Here is a 16,479-nt window from a genome sequence, read left to right as displayed (position 1 = left end):
TTTCCCATTGGGTATTTATCTAAGTGAGTACAAAACTAGCAAGTCAATGCGAATCTCCATAACATTCATCAAAAAGAAATCTGGAAATGGCATATCCAGTTACATTTGCCATTAACAGACAAACAACAAACAAAACCATGGGAAGGATTTAATGTAACCACAGTGCATATGGTATGTATGCTTGGAAAATACTTGCTTATAATTGGAGGTGATAGTGTAACAAAACACACACACAGGTTTTCTTTTCATATCTTAGTCTATGTTTCCATTTAGTTGCAATAAATATCTTGTAATAGCAAAGAGATTTGGAGTGTTGGTATAAAGTACACAGCATAGATAGGGAGGAGCCTGGCTTCCAACTTTGTCATGAACTCTAAATTAGAAACTCTTATTTACATTGTTTTTATCATTCATTAACCTGTTGATCATTCACAGCGCTTATACACAGAAGCCTGGGACAAAGACAAGACCCAAATTCACATCATGCCTGATACACCTGAAATTATGTTGGCAAGACAAAATAAAATAAATTACAGTGAGGTAAGACCATTTGTTTTGTTTTCTTGGTCTGACCACATTGATTTTTTGTTGATGTAGTAAAAACGTTAGAATTATGGATTTAATTCTCATGTGCACCAGTTGGCTTAGTTTTGATTTTTTATGCCCGTCACCTTACCCTGAATATATGTGCCATTTTTCAAAAAGTAGATACATAAAATGATACAGAAATAGATAAATACAAAAATATCTGCATCTCAGGAGGAGAAAGAAAACTATCAAAGTCAACTATTAATGATTGAAATTCATTATAATTTTAATTAAAAAATAATGATTGCTATGTATCAGATTAACACTTCAGTATTCTGTGAGTTTTTCTTCAGTTACCTCACCTGCGAAAATGGGATAAAAATACCTATCTTGAGGAATTTTCTTGGTGGCTGAATAAGGTAGTATATATAATATGCCCAACGTAGGGCCTGGCACAAATAGTTGCTTAGTAAACTTTAACTTCTTCCTGTTACCATGCAAATTAGATTTATTTAATATACTCAAAATAACTTGAGCTTTATTTACAAGAACTGAAATGAGAATCCTCAAGTCCATCCATTTCAAAATTGCCTGAAGACAATAAAATATATTTTTTTATGTGTTGTCTCCAGCCTCACTAAACGTGTCATCACATATCTTTGCAGTCCAGAAATACTGCTGCAGGGACAGCTTCTTGCCCAGTTGTACTTGCCAAAATCAACAATTACTGGTTTATTCAAGAAGAGATTGTTTTCTCACACGTTTGTGTGTCTTCGTTTAAAAAAAAAAGGGCGGGGGGAGACTTTTCTTCAGTTTGAGAACACTGGAAAATTAAGCACCCATTTTCAAGACTTGACCATCTTCATTCTTTTATCTGTATTGACTACTTTTATTTATAATCAGCCCTAAAGAAGGACAAGCCTGATCATAAGTATTTGCTTGGTCTTGGCTTCAGTCATTTTTTGAAAGAACAATTTTTCTCTTGGCCACAGAGCTTCTCTGTTCGTTGAGCTTTTCCCAAGAGGTCTGTCTCACCCCAGACAGATGAAGTTAGTTTCTACCCCAAACTGTAATGACGCTTTTAAGCCTCTGCCTTTTGTTAAAATGAGGTCAGATGAGGTAGGTGTTTTTTTGTTTTTGTTTTTGTTTTTGTTTTTGTTTTTGTTTTTTAGCTGCTGAGAGGAAATTAGGCTTTTATTTCTGCAATTTTCAGCTGGGTTCATTTTCTTTAAAATGGCATGATCATGTTAATTGCCTAAGGACTGTCTTCTGAAGATTAGATTTCATAATGGCTCACTTGAATTTTTTCTCAACCCAATTGGTACCTTCATTCCGTACTCAATAAATGTAAACAAAACAAAGCAACCACATCTTTTTTTTTCTCTCAAATTCTCATTTACCTGTTCCAGTTCTCTTGGGTAAATTACTTACCAAACAAGCTTTAAAACATAGTCTTGATGGTAACCAAAAGCGTTATCTTCTTTGAAGCCCTGCATCTTTTTCAAATGTTGAAAGAATGAAATAAATCAATTTGTTTGGCCTAAAGACATGAGATGATTTAAACACATTTTTTCCACTTCTGCAGAAGGACAGAGTCCTCAAAGGAAAAATATAATAGGCAAACTATTTGACTCTCCAGTTATGAAATAAACATTTTAGAATTTTTTAAGAAGATCAAATGCCCTTGGGATTTTAGCTTAAATGTATCCAGTTTATTCTTATTTTTGTTTCAGCTTTTCCTTGTAAAATCTTGGGAAGAATGTAATTTGTCATGTATTGATAATCTACATTAAAAACATGTAATAAGTTCCTTCTAAGACCCAAGTCATTTAAAAATTAAATATCTCTGCATCATATTTAAAATTCAGACATTATTCCAATATTTTTAATTCAATCTAACATGAGAATGGGGGGTAATGATGAAGCAATTTGTTTTCACTATTTCTGCCACATGTTTAAAATTTTTCCTTACATTTAAAATTTTGTCTTCATGCAGCCTCAACAGTGACAAAATACTGAACATTATAGAGTAGGAAGAAAGATAAAGCCCTAAAGAATTGTAGGTCATTGTTGTTTTGCCCTTAAAACCATAAGCAATTTCTAAATCCTTTTCCAGAACTATCTACAGGTTCTGCATCTACTTGCTCTGAAGCAGTAACTCTCTTAAAAGAGGAAAGGGAGGAAACTGAAATTAAAGATTAAATTAGTCCATCATAGACCACTTTAAGAACTATGTCTCTGTTTTGGGGTATAAAGATGAGCTACCTTCCAACTTCAGGTGTCCTTGAGGTAACACAAAGTCTTTCCAGTGGGTACTCTGGCTTGCCGTGTTATAAACAAATCACTTTAACAGGGAGGGCTTCCCTTCCCTACTCTTCTAATTACCTGCCTGAGGGGCCCTGCCCTCAGTGGTGTCCACTTCCTCTTTCTTAGCCACTCTTCTTTAACTTTCAAACAAAAAGCACAGATTAAAGGCCTAAAAATCTGCGAGAACAGTCAAATGCCACTCGTGCTCCTGAGTTGGATTCTAGGTAGACAAACAATATTGCTATAAAGGACACTACTGGGACAGTTGGTGGAATTTGAATATTCACTGTCTATTAGATAAGAGTATTGTGTCAATATCAAATTTCCCAAATTTAATAAATATATTGTGGTTGTATAAAAGTGACCTTTTTCTTAGGCAATATATGCTTTAAATATTTAAAAGTGAAAGCCATGATGTCTACAATTTACTCTTAATTGGTTCTTATAATTGAAAATAAGATTTAAAAAAACAAATATACATGCCAAACATACACACATAAAAGAGAAAGAGAAAATAAATATGGCAAAAGTGCTAATAATTGGGTAGCTGGGTGTTCATTGTACTATTCTTTTTTTTTTTTTAATTTTTTTTAACGTTTTATTTATTTTTGGGACAGAGAGAGACAGAGCATGAACGGGGGAGGGTCAGAGAGAGAGGGAGACACAGAATCGGAAGCAGGCTCCAGGCTCTGAGCCATCAGCCCAGAGCCCTACGCGGGGCTCGAACTAACGGACCGCGAGATCGTGACCTGAGCCGAAGTCGGACGCTTAACCGACTGAGCCACCCAGGCGCCCCCATTGTACTATTCTTAAAACTTTTCTGTAGGTTTGAAGTTTTTCAAAATAAGGAAAATATACATTTTTAAATATTAAAACATACATTAAAATATTTGACCAGATAAGATTTTTTAAAGATTTTATTTCTAAAAAGAGGAAAAAAAGAAAGCATACCTGTTCCAGCAGTTAATGTGGTACATGCCTGAGTGTATTTAAAAAAAACAAAAAATCTGCCAAACAATTTAATTCATTAATATCCACCAAAACCGTTTTTAAGGTTTTCAATCAAGGTACTGTGATTTCCTATAAATCACAAAAGTAACATTAAGAGATCCAATAAATTTTTACTTTTTATGTTTAAAAATTATCACAATGCATACTTTATTATTGATTAATTAAAAAACAATATTAGCAATTATTTTAAATTTATCTTAACAGTATATAGGATTTGGTCAAATTCTTGTGGGTGGCTCACAAGCAAAAAATGCTGAATGAAGACTTCTAGTATAGATGATTTGTTTAATGTACTGGTTCTCAAACTGTGTTCCCACAGCACCTGCATTCCACCTTCTATGTGTATCTATCCTATCGTAGAAACTGAATAGTGGGTGTTTTTCCAATTTACAGAATAAATTATCAAATATATTTTAATTAGTTTTGTGTTTTTAACTAATAAATTAACAATTTATAATTAAAATTTTTAAATAAAAAATTAATTATGGAGCAAATCAATATTAACAAAGCCATTCAGGAACAGATTATCCTTAGTTCAGCACTATTTGGTTGTAGACACATACATATTTAAGGTGGTGTTGTGTATTGTTATGTAATCATATTCTTTGCTAGTAAAATTGTCCCTAACTCAAATTTGGAGTTAAATCAACACTTCTTGGCTGTTTGATGAGAAGAGCAAGGGCTGAACAATCCAACACATTTGAAAGCTATTGATTTCATGTCTAAAAGCTGTAAGGATTTGTGTAAAGAGAACTTGCAGTGTTAAAGCCTGCCAGATGTAAAATCTCAGCTTAAATAGCTTGGATAAATAGAATGTAAAAGAAAGAGGGGTGTGTGTGTGTGTGTGTGTGTGTGTGTGTGTGTTTAAGATTTAAAGCTGAACATATTAGTGCAGTTAATTCTGCATCCAAAGCAGTCTTCTTTGGACAAAAATACATTTTTAGAGTGAAAGTATTACATCTAAAAGCTACTATTTCTGGGACACCTGGGTAGGTAGTCAGTTAAGTGTCTGACTCTTGATTTCAGCTCAGGTCGGTAATCTCACTGTTTGTGAGATCAAGCCCTGTGTCAGGCTCAGCACTGACAGAATGGAGCCTGCTTGGGATTCTCTCTCTCCCCTCTCTCTGCCCTTCCCCTGCTTGTGCGCTCGCGCTCTCTCTCTCTCTCTCTCTCTCTCTCTCTCTCTCTCTCAAAATAAATAAGATATATATATATATATATATATATATATATATATATATATATGAACGAATGAATGAATGAATGTTGCTACTTCTTTCCTCAGAACTTCTATCGCCAGGCCATGGAAGAAGCCAAGAAAGAAGGCTATGACTTGAGAAGTGATGCCATTCCCATTGTGGCTGCCAAGGCCTCCCGAGACATTGCCAGTGATGTAAGAGCTGAACAAGTCCTTCCCTTTGCTACCAACAGGCCAGCCCTCTGCAGGGAAACACAGATGGATGTCTCTATAGTCATCATCCATGGATCTGTAGTCTTCCACCTTAACTGCCTTCACTGTACAGGCGAATAAATTAGGGTTTGAGACAGTAGGTAACCTGCCCAAGATCACAAGCATCATTGAGACAAAGTCTGAACTGGAATGTAGTTCCTTTGATTCCTGTCCTTTGGTCTTTGTTTAATAAGATTGGGTACCTTCATTAAGGCTAGATGGACATATGTTGAGCTAGTAGCTCATAAAACCTCATGAGCTCTCCTCAGGATACACTCAAGACAAAGATGCCAGGAAAGGAGCGGGATTTAATGGAGTTCTCCCTCCTGATTCGAGGAAGGACATAGGATAGCAAAAAAGATATGTCTGCATATTCCTTTACCTTAAAAGTGAAGATACCAGATTCCTGGACAACTTAAATATTAATCTGAATAGTAGAAATTGTCCATTTTTATAGGCTTTTCTTTTTAATCATGGTTTAAAAACATATAAAATTTACTGTCTTAACCATTTTCAAGTACATAGTTCAGCAATGTTAAGTGTATTCGCACTATTGAGCAACAGACTTCCAGAACTTTTTCATTTTGCAAAACTGAAACTCTAAACCTATCAAACAACAAAATTCACCCATTTTTAAACTACTGCTCCCAGACTATTTGTGCAGAGGAAAATTATTTCTCAGAATGCCCTAGAAAAAAGATTAGGAAAATCTCAGTTGAGTCCACCCATATGACCAACTTCTGAGACACTGTTTATCACTACAATTGAACTCACTCAAAGTTCACTTTTTAGTCTCTTTTTATCAAAAAAGATTTTTAGCATCATATAAAGTGATCATTGTGGAATTATTCTGTAGAAATGTGCAAATGAGCACAACATCCTTTTCATTGGAAGTAAGCGTTTTCCAATGTGTAGCATCTCAGCACATGTTGAATGTACCCTAGCGTCTTAAGGATTTCATAGAAAAGCCTCATCACAAAAAGAATGACAGGAAATAGCCCTTGGTGCTCCCTCCTTATTTACTGGTTTCTCTTTCAGTACAAATACAAAGAAGCTTACCGTAAGCAGTTGGGTCACCACATTGGTGCCCGAGCAGTACACGATGACCCCAAGATAATGTGGTCTCTCCACATCGCCAAAGTGCAGAGTGACCGAGAGTACAAGAAAGAATTTGAGAAATACAAGACCAGATACAGCAGCCCAGTGGACATGCTTGGTATCGTTCTGGCCAAGAAATGTCAGACCTTAGTCAGTGACGTGGACTATAAACATCCTCTGCATGAATGGACCTGCCTGCCGGACCAGAATGACATCATCCAGGCTCGGAAAGCTTATGACCTCCAGAGTGATGTGAGTATCCCTGATGCTGGTTCTGATGTTAAAAGATCTGAAACATGTCCTTAAATTCTGACTAGTGCCAGGAGACTGGAATTTATTTGTATATTTTAAACAATATACCATTAAATGTTTAAAAAGAGTTTCCTATTGGAAGTACTACAGTTTATTTCACAGTTTTTCTCCCCCCAAAGTCATATGTAAAACAGGAAATAAAATATATATTATCAATTATATATATAGGTACATTTCTTCCTAGTAATTCAGGCTTCCTTTGCATGAGTTAGGTGAAACTTAGTCCTCAGAAGTATATAGCTGCATATTTTTGGCTTAAAGAGAGAGAAATACATGTTGGCATGGAGGGAGGTGGAAAAAGTGGGAACAGAAGTATATTATACTAAATCATTTTAACAAACATTTCATTTTTTCTACCTACTGACAGGGAAATACTAATATATTACTGTCTTTTTCAAAACCAATCGTCTAATTCTTGTTAACAGTTACCATGTACTAGTGATAGTAAAATAAAATGAATAGAGAAATATATATTATCTTTACAACACCACATTACACAATTGATATTTTGTGATTTTGAAGGCGGAAATAAAGATTTTTTTTAAAGTTCTTTTTACACATCAGAAGTGCAGCTATGTGTAGTGATAGATGTTGACTTATTGTGATCATTTTACAGTCTATATATATACTAAATCATTATGTGGTACACTTGAAACTAATATATCACATGTCAATTATATCTCCATTTTAAAAATGTGAGAGCGTGATTTGCAAAGGTTAACATTACTATATGCTGAAACTCATTACTGTAGTTAAATTTCACCTCTTTTCCTTTAAAAAAGGCAAAAGAGTTTTTGTGACTGCAGCAGCATTGGTCTGAGTGTGGGGTCTTACTGGGAGCTATTAGAGCACATTTTTCTTTTTTATTTTTTTTTATTTAATGTAATTTATTGTCAAATTGGCTAACATACAGTGTGAGAAGTGTGCTCTTGGTTTTTGGGGTAGATTCCTGTGGTTCATCACTTACATACAACACCCAGTTAGAGCACGTTTTTCAGAGCTGGAGAAGCTCTACTTCTGTGTAAAAATCGTGTACTACCCTCAAGGACAGGTGTCTTCTACATTTTACAAAAGTTCTTTTATCATATTGGTATAATCCTCTGTACCAAAAAATGCTCAGGGGGAAAAAATATTCTCAGGATTCAATAATACTTTTAAATGAGTGATCAGCTATGCTGGGAGCTTTATTTGTTCACAAATACTTTGTATTTCCCTAATAGGCATTTTGTGACTATGAATCTAAAATTCTAATTAGTAAATGTGTTTCCTATCTGTTCATTTGCAGAATTTATATAAGTCAGACCTTGAATGGTTGAAAGGCATTGGCTGGGTTCCGATTGGTTCCGTGGAGGTGGTTAGAGCCAAGAGGGCCGCAGAGATACTGAGTGATAATATCTACCGTCAGCATCCGGAGACCCTGAAATTTACCAGCATAACTGACACTCCAGAGCAGGTGCTGGCAAAGAGCAATGCTATAAACATGAGTAAGGTGAGTTTTTATTCCTCACTGTTAGGTAGAGGAATTACCATCGAAAAAGGTAAAAATTCTGACATGTTACAGCATTCCTATAATTCCTATAGGATTTATGATACCTTTGTAAATGATTTTTCCATTATAATACCATAGTTACTTAATACTTCAAAATATTAAGCTGTTAAAAATACTATGCACTGTAATTATTTCATAATTACATATTTTAAATACTGCAACCCATTTATACTTTTCAGAACTGCTAAAGAATTTTAATAAGGAACAGTAACAACCAAGTCAATGAAATAGTAAACTAGTAAGCTAAATACTCTGGGAAATAGTAATTTATCTACATGAAAAGTAGGAATTTATGCAACTTAAGTAATTTTATTTCTACTTCGTATAGAGGAGAGGTGACTGACACATATCAAAAGAAAAGCATCTTTGAATGCCAAAATAATTTTTCTAATTTCTTTCTTCATAGCGCTTATATACTGAAGCCTGGGACAATGATAAGAAAACAATCCATGTCATGCCAGATACACCAGAAATCATGCTAGCCAAACTCAACCGAATAAACTACAGTGATGTGAGTAAACTATTGATCATATAATGAACAGAAAGGCAAAAATGAACTATTGTAACGGTTTCCTAAGTGACATGGTTTGACTTATACACACTCCAAAGTAACGTCAGTAGAATAGAGTTCTCTCTTGCTTCAATTTCGGGCTGTGTGGTAGGTCCACAAAGTAGCCAGCCTTGTAGCAACAGGGTAGCAGGGAATGGAATGCTTATGGAGAAATATTTCAATGGGAATTACACTCCTGATGTCTTCTCCTACAGGTCAGTGTGGGTATCAAGCCATTATTTGATTAAACAGCTATTTAGGAGGCACTGTTGGAACCCAATGAGGTGTCATGCCCTCTGGTATTCTGCTGTTTCAGTAATGCTCTGGTTACCCTTTAAGCATTACCCTTTAAGCAAATTCTTTGCAAGTATTTTTCTAGGCATCTCTCTCAGGACTAGTATTTTCATCAGGGTGATTATTTGAAACCCTGCTCTACATATTGATCATGGTCTGTGATGATAGTCCATAGCAAAATGATAAAAAATATATATAACACGTTGAGTTTTTCATACATTCAAATATATTCAATTTGAAGATAATGTCCTTATTCTTTCTCCTTGTTTAGTATTAACATGGTTTTCTTTTGTATTATAATGGTGATAGTAAATAGTGTTGTTTTTTTTTTACATATTCTTGTTCGGTAAAACAAAATTTTGGCAACCACAGGCTGATCTCCCCCCAAGATAATTTGTGTGTGTGCATGTGTGTGTGTTTTAAACTTACCAATTAATAAAACCTCCAAGTTTAGAACATGTGCCTTAAAATCCTTAGGCACCTACAAAGCAATTTTGTAGAAACCCACCTAATATTTGATTTTATGGATTTCTTTCTATAGTTTAAATGAGGACAGGGAAAATTTAATAATAACCTGCTTTATTTTTTAATGAAAGGAATAATGATTAATGACTTTCTTTTCTACAGAAACTCTATAAACTTGCTTTGGAAGAGTCCAGGAAGGAAGGCTATGATTTGCGTTTGGATGCCATCCCAATCCAGGCAGCCAAGGCCTCAAGAGATATCGCTAGCGATGTAAGTTGATGTTTTTGGAAGAGGCATTTCTTAGAGATTTTCCCAAATGGCAGCTTTTATAATTTTTCTTGCCAGAATTTTGGTTGTCCCTACAAGTCTCAATTTCATTTGGTAATTCCACCATGTACAAAGTTGCCAATAAAAACAAAGCAAACCACAAGATGATGTGTCCATGATGATACCTGTTAATCAGTTGGGGTTAGAGGTATTTTCTTGTAAAATGAGGGTTTTATAGACCCTAAAAATGGGTTCATATTTTTGAGCCTTAGAAGTTGAGCAGCAAATGCTGTGGATGTTTGTAGAAGACATTGAAAGAACATGTACATCAGTCAATATAAATGTGAGTTCTTTCCTGCTACTTCCATCCATTCTGGCATCAAAGGAAGACTAGATGACAGATGTGTTTTAGAGTTTTGTTTCATCCTTTGTAACTTTTAGTGAGATGTAACTCTGAAGATGCCCCTAACGGTTGTAAGAACAAATTGAGAAGAGAAGCTTGTTCTCTTCTCTGTAGCTTTTCCTTCTCATGCGAAACATCTCCTGAGAGTATCTGGCACCCTTATTCTGTACCATGACTCCTGAGGACCCAAATCCAGGCTTTCCTTCTTCTGGGAGGGCTCCATGCCTTAGACTTAGGCTTCATTCCTTCTATTATCAAAACATTCTCTGGCTGTAAAACAGCTGGAAAAGTCCACACTATGATCATCTTATGATAAGATGAATCATAACATGTTGTTCTTGAATTCTAAAAGTATGGAACAGTAACCCAAGGCATGACTCTTTCATGGTGAAAGTTCAGTGACCTAACAGGAAGATATTTTCTGGTGAGATCATCTAAATGTAGCCCATTCTCTTGATCAGGACATTCAGTATAAATTCTAAAAGATAGATTCTAAAATATTCTTAATACATTTTTAGGAAAAAGCCACATCTTTAAGCAGATGTTTTTTTAGAATGTACAAGATGTTTTACATTTCCTTGTTAAGCAATCAAATGTGAAGTAGGTAATATAGTTTAATAGAATGGAAAAATATTAAGAACTAGAAGCTCTCTACTTGAATGTCAGCTACTTGTGATCGTGAGCAAATCAGCTAAAATTCCTCTAGGTTTCAGGTTTCTACTTTATAAAATGGGGTTGATAATATTAGCCTTTCTCTCTCACACTAGTGAAAGGAAAAATCAAAAGAAATAATGTGTGTATGAAACTATAAAATGTTATATAAATGAGATGTTCTTATCAAACTCATATCTTTTTTCTTTTTTTAGTACAAGTACAAGGAAGGCTACCGCAAACAGCTTGGCCATCACATTGGGGCTCGAAATGTTGAGGATGACCCCAAGATAATGTGGTCCATCCATGTGGCCAAGATCCAAAGTGACAGGGAGTACAAGAAGGACTTTGAGAAGTGGAAGACCAAATTCAGCAGCCCAGTGGACATGCTGGGATTGGTGTTGGCCAAGAAGTGTCAGGTCCTTGTAAGCGACATAGACTACAAACATCCTCTACATGAATGGATCTGTCTGCCTGATCAAAACGACGTCATACAGGCTCGGAAGGCATATGACCTTCAGAGTGATGTGAGTGGGCCTAATATTCATCAGCATGTGTTTATTTTTGTTGATTTTAACTTGAATCTAAATGCCTTTATTAAACAATTCATTAATGGGGCAGCAATCCATCCAGCAAGTAGAGGGTAACTCCAGAGTTGTAAGGAAAAAAAAAAAAAAAGGTTTTTATAGGGAGGAGGATAAAGGTAAGGAGGTTATTAGCAAAAGAATGGAAAGGATTGTTTCAGACAAGGTCACCTTCCCTTAGGGGAAAGGGAAGGAGGTCAAATTAGGTTAATTACCTTTTTTTTCCTTTGGGGGGTAGGGAAGGTCCATGTGACAGATTACTTCCTTGGTGCTGACCCATCAGCACATTTAAAAGATTTTTTAAAGGAGTTCTAACTTTTTTTTTATGCCATGGAATCTTTTGGCATCCTGTGAGACCTATGGACAACTTCTCAAGGCAATGTCATGAAATGCATAAAATGCAACATATGTATGTTTCAGAAGAAACTGATCACATTGAAATATGGTTATGAAAATATTAAACTTTGGGTACCTGAGTGGCTTAGTCCGTTGAGTGTCTGACTCTTTGATTTCCACTCAGGTTGTGATCCCTGGGTCGTGGGATCAAGCCCCATGTCTGGCTCTGCACTGAGCATAGAGCCTGCTTGAGATTTATGCGCTCGCTCGCTCGCTCTCTCTCTCTCTCTCAAATAAAAAACATATATATTTAACACAATCTATGATGTAGTGAATAGACATGATTTTCAAGACTTAAAAAATGTAGCACTGGGTATAAGAACTAGTTTAATTTCAAAGAAGGAGCATAAATATCTCAAGATGTCTGCAACAACTGTAATAGGATATGAAAATATTTGTGATTTTTATTGCTGACAAAGTCTTATATAGTATTAATGCTATTATGATCTATAGCCTATATTTATAATCAAAATAAATATTGTATTTCAATTAGAGTTTAATAAAAATAAAGATAGTATGTTTTTCTATTCAAGTACATTGATGCCAGGTTCAGAATCGCTGGTTTAATACAACCTAATTTTCCAAATGAATTGATTGTATTATCATTTTTCTGATAATGTTCTGTTATTTGTGCAAGGAAGTTTAAGAATGAATTGTACAAATTGAGACAATTTTTCTAAGAAGCTGAAAACAATAGCTCTCTAGAAATACGTGAGGCACTTTTGTTGTCAGCCAGTAGATTGTCCTTGGGACTCAAGTGCTACCTCATTGGTATAGTAGCTCCTTGTTTTTTTGATCAGGCTCTGACAACTGTCACTTTTGAAAGACTGATAAAAATAGTGGCATTGTAAAAAGGAAATTTCCCAAAGAGCCATACAAACAAAAAGAATTGTTACCTTTACTTATGAGAAAAATGCTCCTTTAGCCAATTACTTAAATTCAAAGAAGAAAAATTAAAGACGGATAAAATATCTTCTTGAACTATAACACAAGAAAGGGAATTGAGGATAAGATAAACAAGAGTAAAAATACGTGTACTCTTTGTTTAGAAGCATGTATATAGAATCAAATGATGCCCTTTTTGTTGTCCCCAGAAAACACATTAATTCAACATGTAGTCAACCAGTAGTGTTCATCTTTATGTTATATGGCTGGTTGTGAAGGCCACTGCCCAATGGGACAGGAACAAGCTGTATTCTAACAGAGTATTACTGATGCACAAGGAGGTACAGGCAATCAAATCAGAGAATAAATACTTTCTATCAGGGGGCAGTCACTAATTTCCTTAAAATGGTTTGGTAGTATATGTGCTACCAAAGTGAGCACAGATTTTATGAGTCTTTAAACTAGAAAACATTAGCTGCCTTCAGGGACAAAGTGTTTGGCTAGCCATTCTACACCAAAGTAAGTCAATCCTGTGGGTCTTCCCAGAAATTCATATAAGTAAGATTCAGAATTATACATTATCTGTATATGTTAACTCAAGATCTGACACCAGGCTGTCTAGGTAACTTCTATAAATATTTGACATTATTTCATTTTCAGGCTATTTATAAGTCTGATCTCGAGTGGCTGAGAGGCATTGGATGGGTGCCCATTGGCTCTGTAGAAGTCGAGAAGGTGAAAAGAGCTGGAGAAATCCTGAGTGAAAGGAAGTACCGCCAGCCTGCAGACCAGCTCAAATTCACATGCATTACAGACACCCCAGAGATTGTCCTGGCAAAGAATAATGCCCTGACGATGAGCAAAGTGAGTATGCAATTGTTTCCATTTCCTGAGTCATACCTTCCATGGATTTGGCTCATAAAGTGAGAAATGCCCTAAAGAGTTTCCAGAGAAGGGGGATGTAATGGGCCTGATTCTCATGCCCGTCTTCAACAGAGCATCTGCTTGATTTCTAGTTGGACCTTCATGTTCTTCTCAACACTGTGTCCCCTAATTCTCTGTGTGCATGAGGAAGCAGAGCCTGGGGTAATTTCTCTGGAGTAATGGACACATTCGTTTGAGCAGTGACCTGGAGACATCCACACATACATTACTTTGCCCTGTACATTCTCCTAGGCACAGCGGACTCAAACCATTGACTTGTCTTTGTCTATCCTGCAAGGAATATATGGCCTTTTAGCATGTTGTTCTGAAGTCTGGGAAACACAGTGTTTATAGCAGCACCACATTGACTCTTTGAATGTGAACAACTCAAAATAGTTGCTTGGTTTGCCCTTCCGTATTAGATTGTGGAAGTGAGAACCTCTTTGAGAAGTGAGCTGCTACTGCTGTTTCAGTATCATTACGTAAGATAAATAATCACTTTTTTTTTTCAGAGGTCTAGCAATCTATTTATTGATACTGGGATCATTCTTTATCCAATGGATGGGTCTTTAATGTGCACATTTTAGGTTGAATTTAATGTACCTGAATTCTTCCACACTTGCCTGGACATCTTCCAGACATTCAGGGTAGTGAGATTGGGTGCTCAGTGCAGAATATGAAATTGACTCTCAGTGAACTCCAAAGCTTGAAGTACTAAAACTCCAGGAATTCTATTTTATACCATACCCATCACAGCAACCACAGTAATAATAACAATAGGAAACACCGTAAAATCTTTTGAGTGCCTACTATGACTCAGACACTTTACATATGTTATGGTTAATCTTCAAAACGCACCTAGTAAGGGCACCTAGGTGTCTCAGTTGGTTAAGCATCTGACTTTTGATTTCAGCTCAGGTCATGATCTCACAGTTCCCGACAGTGAGGAGCCTGCTTTGGATTCTCTCTCTCTCCCTCTGTCTCTGCTCCTCCCCAGCTCTCTCTCTGTCTCAAAATAAATAAATAAACTTAAAAAAAAATAGTAGGTTTAAAAAACACCAAAAAGCACTCCGTAAAAATATGATTATCCAGCTCTTAGAAATGAGGAATATGAGGCATTATGTACCTTTCACAAGATTACACAGCTTGGACATAGTGGAGTTGGGCTTGAATTGGGGATTAACTCTGTGTTAATGGCTTTCTGCTGCATCATAATTCTATAGGCAGGCTCCATCCTTGGAGGTCATATGAGTAAGGGTGAGATTCACAGAAAAAAAAATTAATAATTAAGACCACTATATAGCTTCATATTAGCTATGAAGCTGTCATATGGCAGTTTAAATATTGTCATTTTTCACTCTCCCCACTACCCTTTTGCTTCCCTCGCCTCCAAATAGCCTTAAAAATGCTTTTCTACAGTAAAATGTGTCAAATTTGAAAACAACTGTAATACATGGGCACTAACAGAGGTTCTTACTCCTTTTCCCCCATAGCATTTATATACAGAGGCTTGGAATGCTGACAAATCCTCCATCCACGTGATGCCGGACACCCCAGAAATCCTACTGGCCAAGAGCAACTCTGCCAATATTAGCCAAGTAAGAGGTTTCCTGGTTGTCTTTTAAGCCTTTCTAGGATTCCTCAAAATACTTTTCCACCTTACACTTTCCTGTCTGGAATTGACCTATTAACTTCCTGAAACAATTTTCTTTTTCTGTTGTGTATCATCCTCCACCCAGAAACTTTACACCAAGGGATGGGATGAATCAAAGATGAAGGACTATGATCTGAGGGCTGATGCTATTTCCATCAAAAGGGCCAAGGCCTCAAGGGACATTGCCAGTGATGTAAGTGCCCTCCATCTTACCCCCTCTGGACTCACATTGCTGAACAGCCACTGTGCTGCTGGTGGGCCACATTTCGCAATTGTTTCCACACATATCCCCACTCCTGCTTCTTACTTTGTAAGACGTTTTCTGTTTGTTGTCACAGAGAAGAATAGTACAGTTTGGAGTTGTAGCTAGAGTTGCTCAGGGAAGGGCTTCACCAATGAAGGTATATGAATATACTACACTTTTGCTTATGATAGTGTAAAGAATTTAAAATTATTCAGAGATGCCAAAATGTTTGCAATATGAAATTCTTATCCGTTTGCTTGCGGATGTTCATGTTTTCTGTAGTCAGCGTGTATACGGTCTTCAAACTTGGTTTCTAAACTGATATTTCTTTCATTGTAGTACAAATACAAAGAAGCATATGAGAGACAAAAGGGCCACCACATTGGAGCCCAGAGCATAGAAGATGACCCCAGGATTATGTGTGCCATACATGCAGGGAAGATTCAAAGTGAAAGGGAGTACAAAAAGGAATTCCAAAAGTGGAAGACCAAGTTCTCCAGCCCAGTGGACATGTTAGGCATCGTGATGGCCAAGCAATGTCAGACTTTGGTCAGTGACATTGATTATCGAAATTACCTGCATCACTGGACATGTTTACCTGATCAAAACGACATTATCCAAGCAAAGAAGGCCTATGAACTGCAGAGTGATGTACGTAACACAAACTTTGGGAAAGATGGAAGGAGAGGACTTAGCTTTATTAATTGTCCAGGCAGTGCCCCTATGGGTAGACCCCACCATGGACAGATAGAGTCATAGAGTGTGCACTGCACAGCCCCAGGAGAACACCACTCACATTGTTTAATACATAATCCATCTTCAGGAGTTATGTCATAGGAATCAAAGAGTATAGATGAAGAGCCCTACTTACGCCAGGTCTTTTATTCTGTGACCTAGGTTCCAGACT

General features: G+C 36.4%; 1 protein-coding gene across 25 annotated transcripts in view; it reads left to right on the top strand.

Moving 5' to 3' along the window:
- The window catches only part of NEB (nebulin), a 219,632-nt gene that overhangs the window by 101,462 nt on the left and 101,691 nt on the right, over positions 1 to 16,479 (top strand). For 24 of the 25 annotated variants that reach the window (XM_030325669.1, XM_030325689.1, XM_030325687.1 and 21 more), the window contains 11 exons: positions 436 to 540; positions 5,132 to 5,239; positions 6,335 to 6,646; positions 7,992 to 8,195; positions 8,662 to 8,766; positions 9,727 to 9,834; positions 11,101 to 11,412; positions 13,411 to 13,614; positions 15,168 to 15,272; positions 15,414 to 15,521; positions 15,912 to 16,223. In XM_030325669.1, coding sequence (XP_030181529.1) covers positions 436 to 540; positions 5,132 to 5,239; positions 6,335 to 6,646; positions 7,992 to 8,195; positions 8,662 to 8,766; positions 9,727 to 9,834; positions 11,101 to 11,412; positions 13,411 to 13,614; positions 15,168 to 15,272; positions 15,414 to 15,521; positions 15,912 to 16,223 — 1,983 coding nt within the window. The remainder of the gene's footprint in view (positions 1 to 435; positions 541 to 5,131; positions 5,240 to 6,334; positions 6,647 to 7,991; positions 8,196 to 8,661; positions 8,767 to 9,726; positions 9,835 to 11,100; positions 11,413 to 13,410; positions 13,615 to 15,167; positions 15,273 to 15,413; positions 15,522 to 15,911; positions 16,224 to 16,479) is intronic. The other variant, XM_030325693.1, reaches the window with a different exon arrangement.

The sequence above is a fragment of the Lynx canadensis genome, chromosome C1, assembly GCF_007474595.2.
Source record: "Lynx canadensis isolate LIC74 chromosome C1, mLynCan4.pri.v2, whole genome shotgun sequence".
Taxonomy (NCBI): Eukaryota; Metazoa; Chordata; class Mammalia; order Carnivora; family Felidae; genus Lynx; species Lynx canadensis.
Note: the sequence above shows the minus strand (reverse complement) of the source record. Positions and strands in the feature narration are given on the sequence as shown.